This window comes from Falco biarmicus, chromosome 3 (assembly GCF_023638135.1).
Source record: "Falco biarmicus isolate bFalBia1 chromosome 3, bFalBia1.pri, whole genome shotgun sequence".
Lineage (NCBI taxonomy): Eukaryota > Metazoa > Chordata > Aves > Falconiformes > Falconidae > Falco > Falco biarmicus.
The window spans coordinates 81465224-81480260 of NC_079290.1; the positions used below are offsets into that span (position 1 = coordinate 81465224).

The window sequence follows — 15037 nt, forward strand, 5'->3', positions numbered from 1 at the left end:
TATTCCAGGTGCCACATCACCAGCTCTGAGTACAGGGGGGCGATCACTGCCCTTGTCCTGCTGGCCACACTGTTTCTGATACAAGCCAGGGTGCTGTTGGCCTTCTTGGCCACCTGGGCACACTGCTGGCTCATGTTCAGCCGGCTGTCAACCAGCATCCCCAGGGCCTTTTCCTCCAGGCAGCTTTCCAGCTGCTCTTCCCCAAACCTGTAACATTGCCTGGGGTTGCTGTGACCCAAGTGCAGGACCCGGCACTTCTCCCTGTTGAACCTCATACTATTGCCTTGGCCCATTGGTCCAGCCCGTCCAGACCCCCTCCAGAGCCTTTCTATGCTCAAGCAGATCAGCACTCCCCCCACAACTTGGTGTCATCTGCAAAGTTACTGAGGGTGCACTCAATCCCCTCATCTAGATCATTGACAAAGATACTAAACAGGACTGGCCCCAGTACTGAGCCCTGGGAACATCATTTGTGACCAGCCACCAGCCAGATGTAACTCCATTCACCACCACTCTTTGAGCTCAGCCATTAAGCCAGCTTTTAACACAGCATAAAGCACAACCATCCAAGCCATGAGCGGCCAGTTTCTCCAGGAAAAGGCTATCAGAGACAGTGTCAAAGGTTTTACTAGGGTCAAGGTGGACAACATCCACAGGCTTTCCCTCGTTCACTAGGTGGATCACCTTCTTGTAGAAGGAAATCAGGTTAGTCAAGCAGGACCTGCCTTTCATAAACCCATGCTGACTGGGCCTGAACCCCAAGCTGTCCTGCATTTGCTGCATGATGGTGCTCAGGATGATCTGCTCCATAACCTTCCCTGGCACTGAGGTTAGGCTGACAGGTCTGTAGTTCCCCATATCCTTCTTCCTGCCCTTCTTGTAGATGGGCATCACATTGGCTAACCTCCAGTCTTCTGGGACCTCTCCAGTTTGCCAGGACTGTTGATAGATGATGGAGAGCAGCTTGGTGAGCTGCTCTGACAGCTCCCTGAGTACCTTTGGGTGGATTCCATCCAGCCCCATAGACTTGTGCATGTCCAAGTAGAGTAGCAGGTCACTAACCTTTTCCTCCTGGACTGTGGGGACTTCATTCTGCTCTTTCTCCTCCCTGTCTTCCAGCTCAGGGGGCTGAGTACCCAGGGGGAAGCTGGTCTTGCTATTAAAGACTGAGGCAAAGAAAACATCAAGTACCTCAGCCTTCTCATTCTTTGTGGCAACGTTCCTGGCTGCATCCAATAAAAGACACAGATTATCCTTGACCCTCCTTTTGTTTCCAATGTATGTGTAAAAACATTTTTTGTTATCTTTTATGATGGTGACCAACTTGAGTTCTAGATGGGCTTTCACCTCTCTAATCTTCACCCTGCATAACCTCATGACATCCTTATAGCCCCCCAGAGTTTTCTACCCCTTTTTCAAAAACTGGTAAACTCTCCTTTTCTCCTGAGTTCCAGCCAAAGCTCTCAAAGGTGGGCACTACTGAATGCAAATATTGCTTAGCAATTTTATGAGTTACATAAAAACTAAAAAATTAGATTCAAATTTTCCCTTTCTTTATGTCTTCACTGACAACCATTACTATTTATATTAGAAATTATAATTCTATTATATGTAGTAGTAATTTATGTATCTATAATGCCCATACAAGATAAAAAGAAGGTAAGCCAGCCTCTTGAATTCACATATAACTAATACTGAAATACACATAGCATTTCCTGACTGTTTTAACCTTCTATTTAATGCAAGAATACCCAGTCTCATACCACTGCAAAAATCCATTAAGCTTTCTCATCACTCATATCAAAATGACAGAAAATCCTCTAAAGTATAAATGCCACACCATGCAACAGCACCTCATGTGTGGTGATAGATAAGAATTTTAGAACAGATGCGCATCACAGCCACTCTCTATTATAAGGGTAAACTTGGGGAAGCAAAAGAGTCCAAATAGCATTCAGCAAGTAAATATGGTAGATAGAAAGTCAGTGAACTGAGACCTCTGCTTTTAATTTATGGACTGTATTTATAATCTTACCTTCCCAATCCCATTTGTCTGTTTTATCTACTCATTGCATTCAGTCTTAAAACTAGACTGCAAGCTGTCAAAGGTAGTGAGAATCTGGGGATTTTTTATCCATGCTATTAGTCCATAGGGTGTCTGGAGCAACAGGGCTTGACTTTAGATTGGGTTTCCAAGGTATTGCTGCTACTATAATAAACAATAACGGCCAACACAACAGCTAGGAAAAAAACAACGCCCTGTTTGCTGCTGAAGTTAAAACTCCACTTGTTTTTACTAGTATGAAAATGGGTAGGCATGTAGCTATAACAGAAACTCAACTGAGTATATCTTTACTTTGGAATGTAACACTTTTAGTGAATGGTACCAGCACCTACTCTGGTTATAAAAGCACTGTCATAAATTTCAATGAAGGGAATTCATTTTCTAGTACAAAATAGTCTGTTTCCTTCCCTTCTCCAGTCAGAAGCAAACAAATAGCACAGAAGACTAAAGAAATGGGAAATAATGCTGCTGTCTTCCTATCCATTACCCTACAGACACCCAAAGAGAACCAAAAGGGTTGTTACACTGACAGCCAAGCTGATTTGATGAATGGCCACCTAAACTAGTCTGGTCCTGATGGAAGAGGACACATTGCTTAATGCGCTGTTGCCATAATTCGTAAATACAGGGTTTCATTTCTTTCTAGAGATGTGTCTTTTGGTGCCGAATACAATCTCTGTTATAACATTTCCATGTGTTCCACTTTGCCTTGATTTGTATCTCTTCTCTACATTTTAGTTGGGGTTGCTGCCAGCCTAAACCATACTGAAAAAGAAGTTGGAATTAAGCACCAAGTATTTTTTAGTTTTCTGTGGCAAACACTACTGTGGCCAGAGCACCTTCATCATCATGAAACGGGCGTATTCTTTGGAAACAAATAAAAGACAGATATTCGGCCAGGCGGGCACAATCCTATCATGCCATGAAAGGGAAAATTACTATAATTTTGGGAGCCCTAATTCTCTGAGTTTTAATTCCTGCATGATTAACTTGCAATATTAACAAATATGCTAATTTCAGTTTCTAGGAGATAATTTTCCAAATAGATATGCTTTTATTGTAGTACTATGTCCCCTGCAGTGATGCACCTGCAATGAATTGCCGTGTGGAGGATGGAGCAAGAGCAGGAACAGTTGAAAAACAGGCACAGAATGGTGGCCACAAAGTGAAAGCTTATTTGAACATTCTGTCTGTATTCTTTAAAGTACAAAAGGAGAGAAGCACAGTCTGTCATAACTACCAAAAAAAGAATTCTAACTGATTTCATATTTATATACATACATATATATATATGTGTATATATATCAGACTTGGCAGAGAGAAAGAATACACTTGTACATGCATGTGGCAATGTATTTGGAAGAAAAGGGACATGTGGCCTATCAAAACTCACTCTTGCTTTAGCAGCGTGATATGATTAAAAGTTTTGTCTGCTCAGCAAGGCCGCAAGGTTGTGTGAGAAAGACACCGTGAACAAAGAAAACAGGATCTTTGGCAGTTAAGCAGGCAGAAAAACAGGAGCTGAGTTGGGAGCTGATAACCGCAGGAATGTCAACAATTTTAAAGATGGGATTAACTGCTTGTATGCTTTTAATCAATTAGTATCTGTATAGCAACATTTGAACACCGTATGTAACCAATAGAATTAAGGTGTGACGTGTACGAATATGAAAATTGTATATAAGCTTGCAGAAACTTAAGTAAAGCATCTTCAACTAGGATCATATTGATATGTCATTGAGTCCATTATTTCATTCCTGCACATGCACAAGCAAACATCCATCAGATATATCTGCACTAGAATATGCTCTTTTATTACAATGAGTAGGACACTTTTGGGGATGGATTCCTTTTCTTCATAGAAGTGGAAATCCATAGCCAGAAAGCTATTAGAATTCAATCCAGTGAATTCAACCTGTAAACTCAGATTACGTTTCAGGACTGAATACTATGTAGACATTAGGGCTACAACCCACAGGACTTTTGCTGTGTTTGGCAAAAGTTTGGTGGAAGAGCAGGACAGCAATACAATCTGAATGTTCTCCTTAACACAGCACTTAAGTGGGAGACAATGCCAAATATCTTAGCGTGTTCAAATTAGAAAGATTAAATGTAGCAAAGGTCCAAGTATATATTCAAACCAGGTGTTCTCCAGTACTCCCCACTGGTAACTTTCTTCCCAGAAAGGAGAGCTGTCCAGTTCTATACTGCAGATTATGCAACTGCAACATTTGCAGGGAGTGGCCTTTGGAAGCACCATATAAGGCACTCTGGAACAAACCTCCTGGAATTGCTCTAGGGAAAATTCAGACAACAAATGGAGCAAACCTCCTCAGTAAGGCCAAGATTTCACCCTGATAGACAGGACATTCTTAACCACTTCAACTTTTACAAATTGTGCAAGTATTAGCTTAATGTGAACAAAGTACTTTGTCTGAAATATTGCAACTTCCAAAATCAAGAATATTTTTAGACACCATCTCTATTGGAGTTATTCTGTTAACAATAAAATCATATCAAAGTTTGTGCAGGGAAACAATTCAAAACTGAAAGATGACTGAGTTCTGCAGGAGGCATGTTTTATTCAGACCCACAGCTATAGCAAACAATTGAAAAATGTATTTGATGAATAATCTCTTCCTTCAGGCATGCTGGTATCTCATGAACAGTGGTATTAAACAGCTACAAGGATCTTGATTAACAGAACCAACTGTTTCATTTTTTCTAATACCTCCAATGAAAATGGTAACCTAAGTAAACTGCAAAATAGATCAAGAGACAGATAGAAAGAGAAAAAATGACACAGATAAAAATTTTCAACTATACAAGAGTCCCAACACCAGGTCTACGTATCATAAAGTCCCACTTATATATTTCAAATGAGGAATTGACTGGCAACAGTGTAATATACAAATCTTACCATGGTGTCACTTTGTGACCTATATAAGCTTATTGCATGAACAATAGCAAAAAGTTCAGCCTTAAGTGCTGGCTGCTCAGTGTACTGCCTTTCATACTGAATCTACTTTGGATATTGTCTCTGTAACTTCTTAAAGCACTTTTTTGTTAGCTTTAAGAAATGAAAACCTTGTGATCCTGCAGAATGTTGCTAGTAGTGAGAAAGCAGATGCGTGACTATTGATAAGATCTTTGTGGGCTTTTGTAACATAAATGTTTTAGTGACAGAGCAGAGACAACAATTTCACCAAAGGAGATCATTTCAAGAAGCTACTGGACACGTGATAATCTGGTTTCACGTGGAAGTATCCACATCAAATACAGCCTTTCTAGTGTAACTAAGATGCGTAACACACCTACATGGATATAGCATTTACTTATTAGATGAAGCAAGATGTTAAAAAGATGAAGACCCTTCCGTAAGCAATGTTCCATTTCAAAATGAAAAGTAAGTACACTTAGTCTTGATAAGCATTTCTTCAAAAAATAGACCATTTACATACTTACATAATTGAATTTAAAGTATCTTTATTCACTGGTGCAACAGCATTAACAAAGCAAAGTTATTTGTGTGCATGTATGTATATATGCACATACACTACATTCATTTATCAAAATACATAAATATATACAAATACAGGCACACTTGGAAAAAATATCTAGAAAATATATACTTGACCTTATTGCAAGGCAAGGAACCACCAAAATTTACTTTGCATATAGAACCTAAAGACTAGCTATTAAAAGCAAATATTTTCTGACACTATATGTGTGGCTTTGTATTAATTATCTAAGAGTCAAACTGCTCCAGCACATAGGCCCCATATTATGAAGGAGAAAAATAATCATTTCGTCTTGAACACGAGAAGGAAATGCTATCTTTGGAAAACTCCTACTACTGTGCAACAGAAAAAGCGTAAGTCAAAAAGGATTTCATTAGTTAAGCTAGGAAGAAAATATTACTATAGGTGCAGCAAAAAACACATTAGTGTTATACCAGGCAACTCATCATTGCTGTTGCACCAGGCAACCCATTGCTGTTTAAATTTCAGTTGCTTTCAGATAACAGATGATCACATAAACCACACAGGGAATACGGATTTTTGAAGATGTCACAGATATGGAAAAAATTGAGTATCTCCAAAAACTGCAATCAGGTCATTTACAAAAGCAACAACTGAACACAGGAATACAGTCTGCCATATCTAATTTGTCCTCTGAGAAAGAGTTCTACTTCTCTTATTTTATTTTTTCCTTTTTTTGGTAAAAATTATTTAGGGATTATTACAACTTGAAATGGAAGACAAGCAGTCCTGCAGAGTGGAGGACAAGACTCCTGAATAATTTATTAAAGGACAGGATTTCAAAAATACCATGAAAAAACATAAAGGCTGTCAACAGTTTTTCCCTGTCTGCAGCTGTTGTAATAGCCTCAACAAAACAGAGGAACTAAAAGAAAGCAACAGGAAATCCTGGAGTGCAAAGGAAAGGTTGGAGAATGAGAGACAAAAGGGAGCATTAGCAAGTCTGAGGGAAAACACAGCCTCTACGAAGAAATATACTGTCAAGAAGAAATCAAAGAAGAGCTTATAAGCAAGACATAAGAGCTACACAGCAGAATGAACGGATCACTTGCTTTTCAAGATGTTAAGGAAGTTCACATTCTAACATTTACCTTTGGGTAAATAAAGCATTCCTAGTGCACTCACAACTGTCTGTATCTTTTGTCCTTCAGCTCAAAGAAATATCTGAGCATAGTGGATGAACTTCCAAGCTATTTAATTTCTGAAAGAAGCACTACTAATAACTAACATGACAAACAGTTTAGATTATGGTGAAGGCAGCAGGTTGCTGGAAAGAACAGGTTCAAAATATTCTCATGCATCCACATCAGGCAGCAAGAGCTGAGAAATGTTAATGTCAATACAATTTTCTGTTTAGAAGGCACTTGAGATGTGTAGAAATTCAATATCTAGTCATCAGCATCAAAAGTTACATGCATATCAGTTCTGGTGACCCACAAATTCAAAAGAAGTCTCTGATGATTCTGTTTCTTCTAGGCAGGATACAAAAGGCATCATCTCTTCCCTCATAAGATGGAATGATGCAGCAACTTTCCTCATTCATTTTCAAGTAGTTAGAAATGGGAAATAATAAATTTCAGACCACAATCTGAAGTCTGGATCTATATCTATAGCACAACACATTTCTTCAAGCATACCGTTCAGTCTGACTGAGATTCATACGTTTTAAGAACGTGCAAAAATACCAAATTACATAGCGAAGGAAAGCAGCAACTAAGTCACATGGGTGACCTTTTACGGAACCAACTTAATTTCACCAACAGAACACATTCATGAGGAATTAATATCATTTTCAAAATTGAAATTTCAGAAGGGATTATTGGTTTTTTCTTTGGTGCTCTAGCACTTGCAGAAAACTATAGCCTTTTTTTACTTGAGCCCCCCTTTCGGTAGGTGCTTTACTGACCATTTTTTTCTCTAGAGCTGAAGGGAGCAAAAGGCCTCTAGGAGGAGGGCAGCGAGCGTTCACTACAATCATTTGCCAGCAGTTAGGAGATGAACATGAAGACAAGGAGGTGCAGAACAGGAAGTGGATCAGATTCTGGACACTGTAAGAGTACATCCCTTTACTGGAAAATAGCTCTCTTTCCATTATTTTTCTAATAGCTTTCTGTTGTCTGACAAAGAGCCCAAGATGTCCATACTGTAGCTGAAAAGTGGAAAAGGACCAGGCAGCAACCACAAGGAAAGCAGCTGGTAGGGAAAATGTTTGGATAAGACAAGATAAGATAGTGGATGAAAAGAATGAAACACGCTTAAGGTAAGTGGAAGAACATGACCATTTACTTTCAGGAGGATAGAAGGAGTTACCTTTATGCACTTACTGAGAAAACAAATTTATGTAAACCTTAAACAAGTTAGATTGTCTTATTTTTGAGATCAGGTATCTTTTTATGACTACTGATTGGTTACATTATAAAAATGCTCCATCTTCATTCAATGCTTCAGAGAATCCTGAAACGGTGATGAAAAATAAAGCAAGATTCAGGGTTGAGGAGTATAAAGCTAAGTAATTGGAAGAGGTGAAATTAAGTTTTCAACATATACTAGAATCACAAGATTTCCTGCAAGAAAGTAATTAAAACAACAATAAAAAAGCTGTAGGAAAATATAATGTATTCAAGATTTTTAGACTAGCTATTTTGACACTTCTTTTTCAGGATCTAGTGCTGAATTTAAGTGGTAGTGTCATCTATACTATTAGATTACCAGAAGACTGAAATGTATGCTGTATCTTCTCATCAGTGGTTGGCAAAAAATTGAAAATTTTAGTATCAGTCTTCATGTCAGCAGCCACTTCCTCTAAACAGAGCTACTGCTCCTAATTGTCCACAGTTTTCTACTCCGAAATTAAGTTACATTTTGCAAGGTAGAGGATTCGATTCATTCTTATAGCCTTTTAAGTGAATTTTTCAGAGAAATGAAAGAAGGGAGTTCTACTTAAAAACTGATGTTGTGATACAACATCAAACATACAAATACTCTGTCGGCCCTTATTTTGTAAATACAGGAAGCTCAATTAATCACAGAGGATTAAAAGCTTCTCTCTAAAAACAGAAGAAACTACTTGATCACCTGTCAACAAACATCAAATTCCACTCTATTATCCATGCACAGAAATCAATAGCACCACTTACTGTAGCTTTTTTTCTGCAAAACCCCCAGGCTTGTGTCAAAAGCCCCAGGAGAAGGATCATATTTCCCTGGTAGATTAACTCCAATTGTTAAATAACCTATAGGAGAAGCACCTGCCTCTACCTTCCAGCTATTTGTTTCTCTTACTTTGTTCTTTATTACATTTATCACTTCTGCCCCTATAACAGTTAGAACTATAGCTTAATAGGCAGTATTCTCCATGCATAAAAAAAATTAGACTTTTTAAGCGAACAACTTACTTTCTTTTAATAAACCACAATGACTGAGCCCTGATGGTGCCTTTATAAGGACTTTACCTCCAATATTAACTCTTCCTTTTTACCTTTCCAAATTCCCAACTTAAAGACATTAAAACTTCAAAACATGGACACAAAAGTTGTACATGATATTGTAGCATGAATCTCATCAATTTTGTACTGATAGTCAAAATGACCTCTTCACATCCTTTAGTACATTAAATTGAAACATAAATCATCTTATCTATACTGTCTTAAAACACTTTTCCACCAGGATTAGTAAGTAACTTTCAAAGTCTGTGTTTTCGAGGACAGTACTCTCTATTACATAGATTTCGCCAGCATTTGGCTGAATTAAAACACACTTTATTTAGAATAGATTTAGCTTTTCAAATGATCTAACTCACTCTTTAGGACTGGTCTGACTCATCAGCATTCTACCAATCCCTTGCAGTGTTGTTTTGGGGTTTTTTAACAGTTGAGGTTATATTTACTTCAGTATCACTGATGAAAATAATCAAAAGGCATAGTTGAAACCCAGTGAAAATTCACTGAAATCTCTTCAGCTTGATGTTTCACTACTGCTGACCGCTTCTTGTCATCTACAATTTCTTACTTAAATTAGCTTTCAGATGTGCTTTATAAGCACTGCATATTGTTGATCTCTTAAATCCTAATAGGAGTAATGTAAATTTTGCCCAATAGCCTTCAAAATGGTTAACACCAGCTCTTTCAGACAAAGTTTTAAGCAACCATAAAAATTAGTTATGAATCAACCTGCTTCCACTCCCACACTTTCAATGGCTAACTTACCCAAATTCAAAGGCATATAAGCTTTTATAGCACTTCTGTGACTATAGCTATTAATGTTATATATACACTAAGAACCACTCTTTCACTTTTTTAAAACATATCACCACACACTTAGTCTTCATAACTTTTTATGGCAATGAATTTCAAATGTTATGAATCACTGTGTGAAACACAGTTTAATCCATTTTGAATTTTCTACAGTTTAGTTTTACTATATCTCAGGTTCCAACCGTATTTTACTGCAAAAAGAGGCTAGATCCAAAGTTGGTATCTCCCAAACTATCTATCTAAATCAATCAATCAAAGACATAGAATGCTACAAAAGTAATTAATTTTGCTCTTCAGCAACATATCTGAATATCTTAGTTCTGCAGTCCCTTAACAATCCAACAAGCCCACTCTCTAGCCGATTGCCTGCGTTTGCATATGCTCAGAATATTTTGTTATTTATCCATGGTTAGCTAGTCACCCCCTAGATTTCCTCTTAGCTCTCCTGATTATTTGTGTTCATATACTGCCTGCTGTAGTTTATGATTTTATTGGACTGCACAGAGTTTGTTTTTTCCATTTTCTCGAGACTACTTGGCTCCAATGATCTTGTGATGCAGTTGTTGCAAGCTCAGTCTAGCTTTTTTTCTGCGTGCTCTCTATACATCTACAAAACAGTAACCATCAATTGTGTGCCCCAGCTGTGGAGAATTTAATTTTGCACATCTCTATTAAAATACATGCACATATTATGCCTGCACACATAGGCATTCCCTGACTCAAAATGTTAACTGTTCTCACCAAAAGATGAGTTTTATTCCAAGGTTTTTCGTTTGGAATATAACTCAAAATTATGAGTAAACCTTCCACAAAGGAAACTTAAACCACTAGAAATTACACAGTGTGCTTCATATATTTAACGTTGCCAATATTAAAATTGTTACAATTTAATTAATGGAATGCTACTTACCCCTAATATTTGCATTTAGAAAGGGTCATATAATTCTGAGTTTATTTTATGTTATCATGGTGTGTTGACCCTGGCAAGCAGCTTAGCATGACACAGCTGCTCGTTCAGGCTCCCCCTCCTCCAGCAGAGTATGGGAAAGAATAGGAAGAGAAAACGTGAGAAAACTTGAGGGTTAAGATAAAGACAGTTTAAGAAGTGAAGGAAGAAGAAAGAAGAAAACAACAAAAAACCAAGCAATGCAAAAGCAGTAACTCACCACTTCCCCCAAAGTAGACTGATGCTCAGCCAGTCTGGTTGCAATGGTTACCTCCTCAAAAAAAACACCCTCCCCTCAGTTTTTATTGCTGAGCATGACACTATACAGCATTGAATAACTCTCTGGTCAGTTTGGCTCAGCTGTCCATGTCATATACCCTCCCAGCTTCTTGCTCATCCTCAGCCTACTCACCACAGGCAGAGAGGGCAGAATGGGAAAAAGAGAAAGCCATGATACTGCAAGCACGGCTCAGGAATAGCCAGAACACTGGTGTGTTATCAGCACTGGTTTAGTCACAAATCCAAAACACAGCACCATAAGGGCTGCTATGAAGAAAATTAACTCCATTCCAGCCAGGACAATAAGACACTGTAAAACACAACTAGAAATTATCAAATCTCCAACTTCAGTAACATACTGTCATATTTTGCTGAAGTGATGACCAATGCCAAAAACTGGCAAGAGACTTCAACCTAAATCACAACTAATTTTTTGCAGTTTCATTTAAGGGACATGCACACCACTCCACAACACCTCCTTGGCTGAGAGACAAGAGACATCATTTTGGTTTCTACACAGTTTTGATGCCCCAAGGGCTCAGTACTATAAGGGATAGCCAATAGTCCTGCTTGTGCTCAGATCCATGCTTTGTCAAAGCAGCTCACTAGTCCTAATTCTTTTACAAATCAAATAGAAGCATCCTGTGATCTTCTCAATAACCCAGCTGTTTGCTCTAGGGGGTTTTGAAAATTCATTTCATTATTTTGACAAGGAAGTTTGACTGCCTTTGAATCTGCTTTCAAAGACAAAGTTATACAGATCAAGCTATTGCCCATGGAGTATTCTGGTTAGCTTTGACAATGATGGATACCTTTCATGACCATTTCCCAGATCCCTTATGCCTACACTTCACAACTGTCCCTAATGATGAATGACAGTCATCTGCAATGAATGACAATTTTCCAGTACTCTCATCCCTGAAGAAATGGCATTATCATCATATTTTCTTCTATAATTTATCAGACCGAGAAATACAGTCTCTGATTACTAGATTCTTTATTAATATAATAACTTGAACAAATACTGTTATGTGGTTTGAAATGCAGATGATAAAAGTTATCAAGTTCTTAGGTACAGTATATTCTGTTTTCATTACTTTAGGAACTGTAAATCTTGCTCTTTGATGAAAATGCAACATGGAGAAGACAGACTGTTTTGATTTCAGATTGGTTCAGATACCCTAGCTGAGCTTTGAAGATATACACGACTGATTGTTATAAAATAAGGGATATTCAAAGTTGTATTTTGAATGGAAGTCTTGTTCTCACACCTCACTTGAGTGGATATTTTATTTGCTTAGTGAAGGGGGTTTTGCTATACAGTTACATCTTTTCTGATTCAACGGGGACTGAAATAGTCCACCAGAAAGACCCTCTGGAAAAAGTCATCCAGTCAAGTTAACACTGTAAGAAAAGGTCTCATCTTAGGCCACAGTTCTTGGTACTGATTACTTATTACTGGGAGATCCAATTGAGTTTATCTTAACAAATAACACAAGCTTGGTTCACAATTATTATTTCCATTACTGTAACAATGAATGTTCTTAGTCACAGATCAGGACCTGTCTGTGCCTGTGTTCTATAGAAACAAACCAAAAAGGACTGCATATAGAATAAAGAGTTTGACATCTAACCAAAGATGACTGCAATCTAGATATAAATCATCAAATAGAAACATGGTAAGTATGGAAGTATGAGAATCCCAGGAACAATGAGAAAATACTGATCAGTTTGGTGAACACTGTCATTACAGAACTTGAGGTATCACATTAGTGACTTATAAGAAAAGTTTTTTGAGGAGAAAGAAGCTTCCTAAGATTTCAGAAATATTAATGAGGACCTCATCCCAAACTTGCATGGCAATAAAATAGAAAGGATAAAGGAGCTTGCTTTAAAACAAACATGTAAGGAAACCTGAAATAACATGCCACTTGAGAGGAAAAATTATATTCTACTATGGGGAGCAACAGTTTTTATTATTATTTTATTTGCACGTGGATGGAGATTAATACACGTTTCTAATAGTTTACAGAATTTATATCTGTGGTGTATCTCAGCAATATTTATCCATTGCCAGTATGAGTCAAAGAAAGTAATTAGCTGCCAGAGGCTTGAAGGAAGCAGTATGTTAATGCTGACACAGTGAGAGAATGCTTTTGTGCATGTATATACATAGTAGAAGGGTGGGAAGACAACTGTGAACCGATACAGAAGTGGATCACAGTAGACGTATAAAAACCTACTACACAAGGCAGATCACTGACACAAAAAAGAATTGCCAGATGGTAGCAGGCAGTGCTCTCCATTTGCTTGTGCATTCCTCAACTTTGGGAACTTTATGCATATTTGTCTTTGCGTTTGTGATCTTTATAAATCTGGCTGCTTCAGAAAGTATCTAATTTTCTACTTACTGGCTGATTCAACATCATTTGCATGGTCCAGGTGTGTTGCCTGTGGAACATAGGGCATCTTCTCCGAGTCCTGCAGTAGCTTCAGAAATACCTTTCATGAAATAGGAAAAAAATAACTTTAGAATCCATTTTCTAAAAACTACTTAATATATACGTATATATCCCAAACCATTCAGATTATGAGATTAGTAGTGGCTTCTGTAGCCACCCTTCTGGAATATGACTATAAAATTAGTTAAGCTCTCCAGTGGCAGAATCCTGGGGATAATGGGAAAGGAATAAATACCAATAGATGCCAAAGAACCTATGCAAAGCATTGCTGCCCCACGCACACTACTGTCTGTATAGACTTTACAATGGACTGGCTACTCTTAGTTGACATTTTACATTCCAAAACCGTGGTATGTGTTGGAATTCAGTTACTGCCATTTTTACCAAAGGCATGTTGAAAGCAAGTCTTTTCTGATACTCTAGCTGGAAATCTGTGGGCACAACTGGAACTGTTACCAGAGTTCTAGTTGTACCAGTACAACTAAATCTAATGTACAAGATCCTACAGAACTGAGAATTCACAGAGCTCTGGGAAGTGTCCATAGATTTATGCAAGCATGTGGGCAATAATGCTATTGAAAGACATTTAAAGGACAACGCAATCACCAAGCACAGTCAACGTTAACAAAGTCCTGTCTAATTAATGCTACGGAGAGGACTGGGCAACAATACGTGTTTTTAGCAAGAGTATTATCATGCATACCCGAAACTGGGAGACGTTACCTAAAATGACCATGGAAAAAACTGAAATTATTTTTTAGTAAAAGTAACAACCTAAAAATATGCACTACAGTAAACTTGTAAGGGTTGAATCTTCCTAAGCAGGGGAACACACATCAGAAGGGACTCAAAGATAATGTTTTAAAACCCCAGCAGAATTCACAAACTTTATAATCATGAGATCTATTTAAATGGTATATACTCTTTGCCAAGTAGATTTCTGTTCATCCTACTGTTTATCCTACTACTTTCTTAATGCTGCTTCACAGTTCTGTCCACATAAAGTCCTTTAAATTTCATAGGGATTAATTTCATTTATCAGTCCCTCAGCCTTGCAGAAGCTTGGAACAGCTTTCATAGTGAGTCTGTTATTAACATTCACACCAGTTCATGTAAGCTCAAATGAAAATTAAAATTAATCCTATCTTAACCCAAACTGCAATTTAAACAGTGATCTAGGAACTTGAGATAAAAAGCAATAAAAGAAAAAATAACGTAAAATACAGCTACCATGAGCATCTCTAACCGAACAACAGAAGTACAAGGAAAAGAAAGTTTTGCTTTCTCTTGATGAGAGCCTTCTCTTGCTTTCTCTTCTCTGTTTGGGTTGAGCTGGATTGTAACCACAGCGTGACTTTCAGAAATCATTTAGAAACTATTTATTTCTTCCCACAAAAGAACCTGATATCAGCTATAACAAAAAATTCCTTGTTTCCAAGAAGCTCATACAATAGAAAATAAAACCCAGTCAATCTGAAGTGCTTTATTGT

The 15037-nt window shown here is 37.7% G+C and overlaps 1 protein-coding gene across 1 annotated transcript in view; it reads right to left on the bottom strand.

Moving 5' to 3' along the window:
- Positions 1-15037, bottom strand: part of ABCA13 (ATP binding cassette subfamily A member 13) — a 211693-nt gene that overhangs the window by 93384 nt on the left and 103272 nt on the right. The window contains exon 42 of the mRNA XM_056331501.1: positions 13497-13587. Within this exon, the coding sequence (XP_056187476.1) occupies positions 13497-13587 (91 nt within the window). The remainder of the gene's footprint in view (positions 1-13496; positions 13588-15037) is intronic.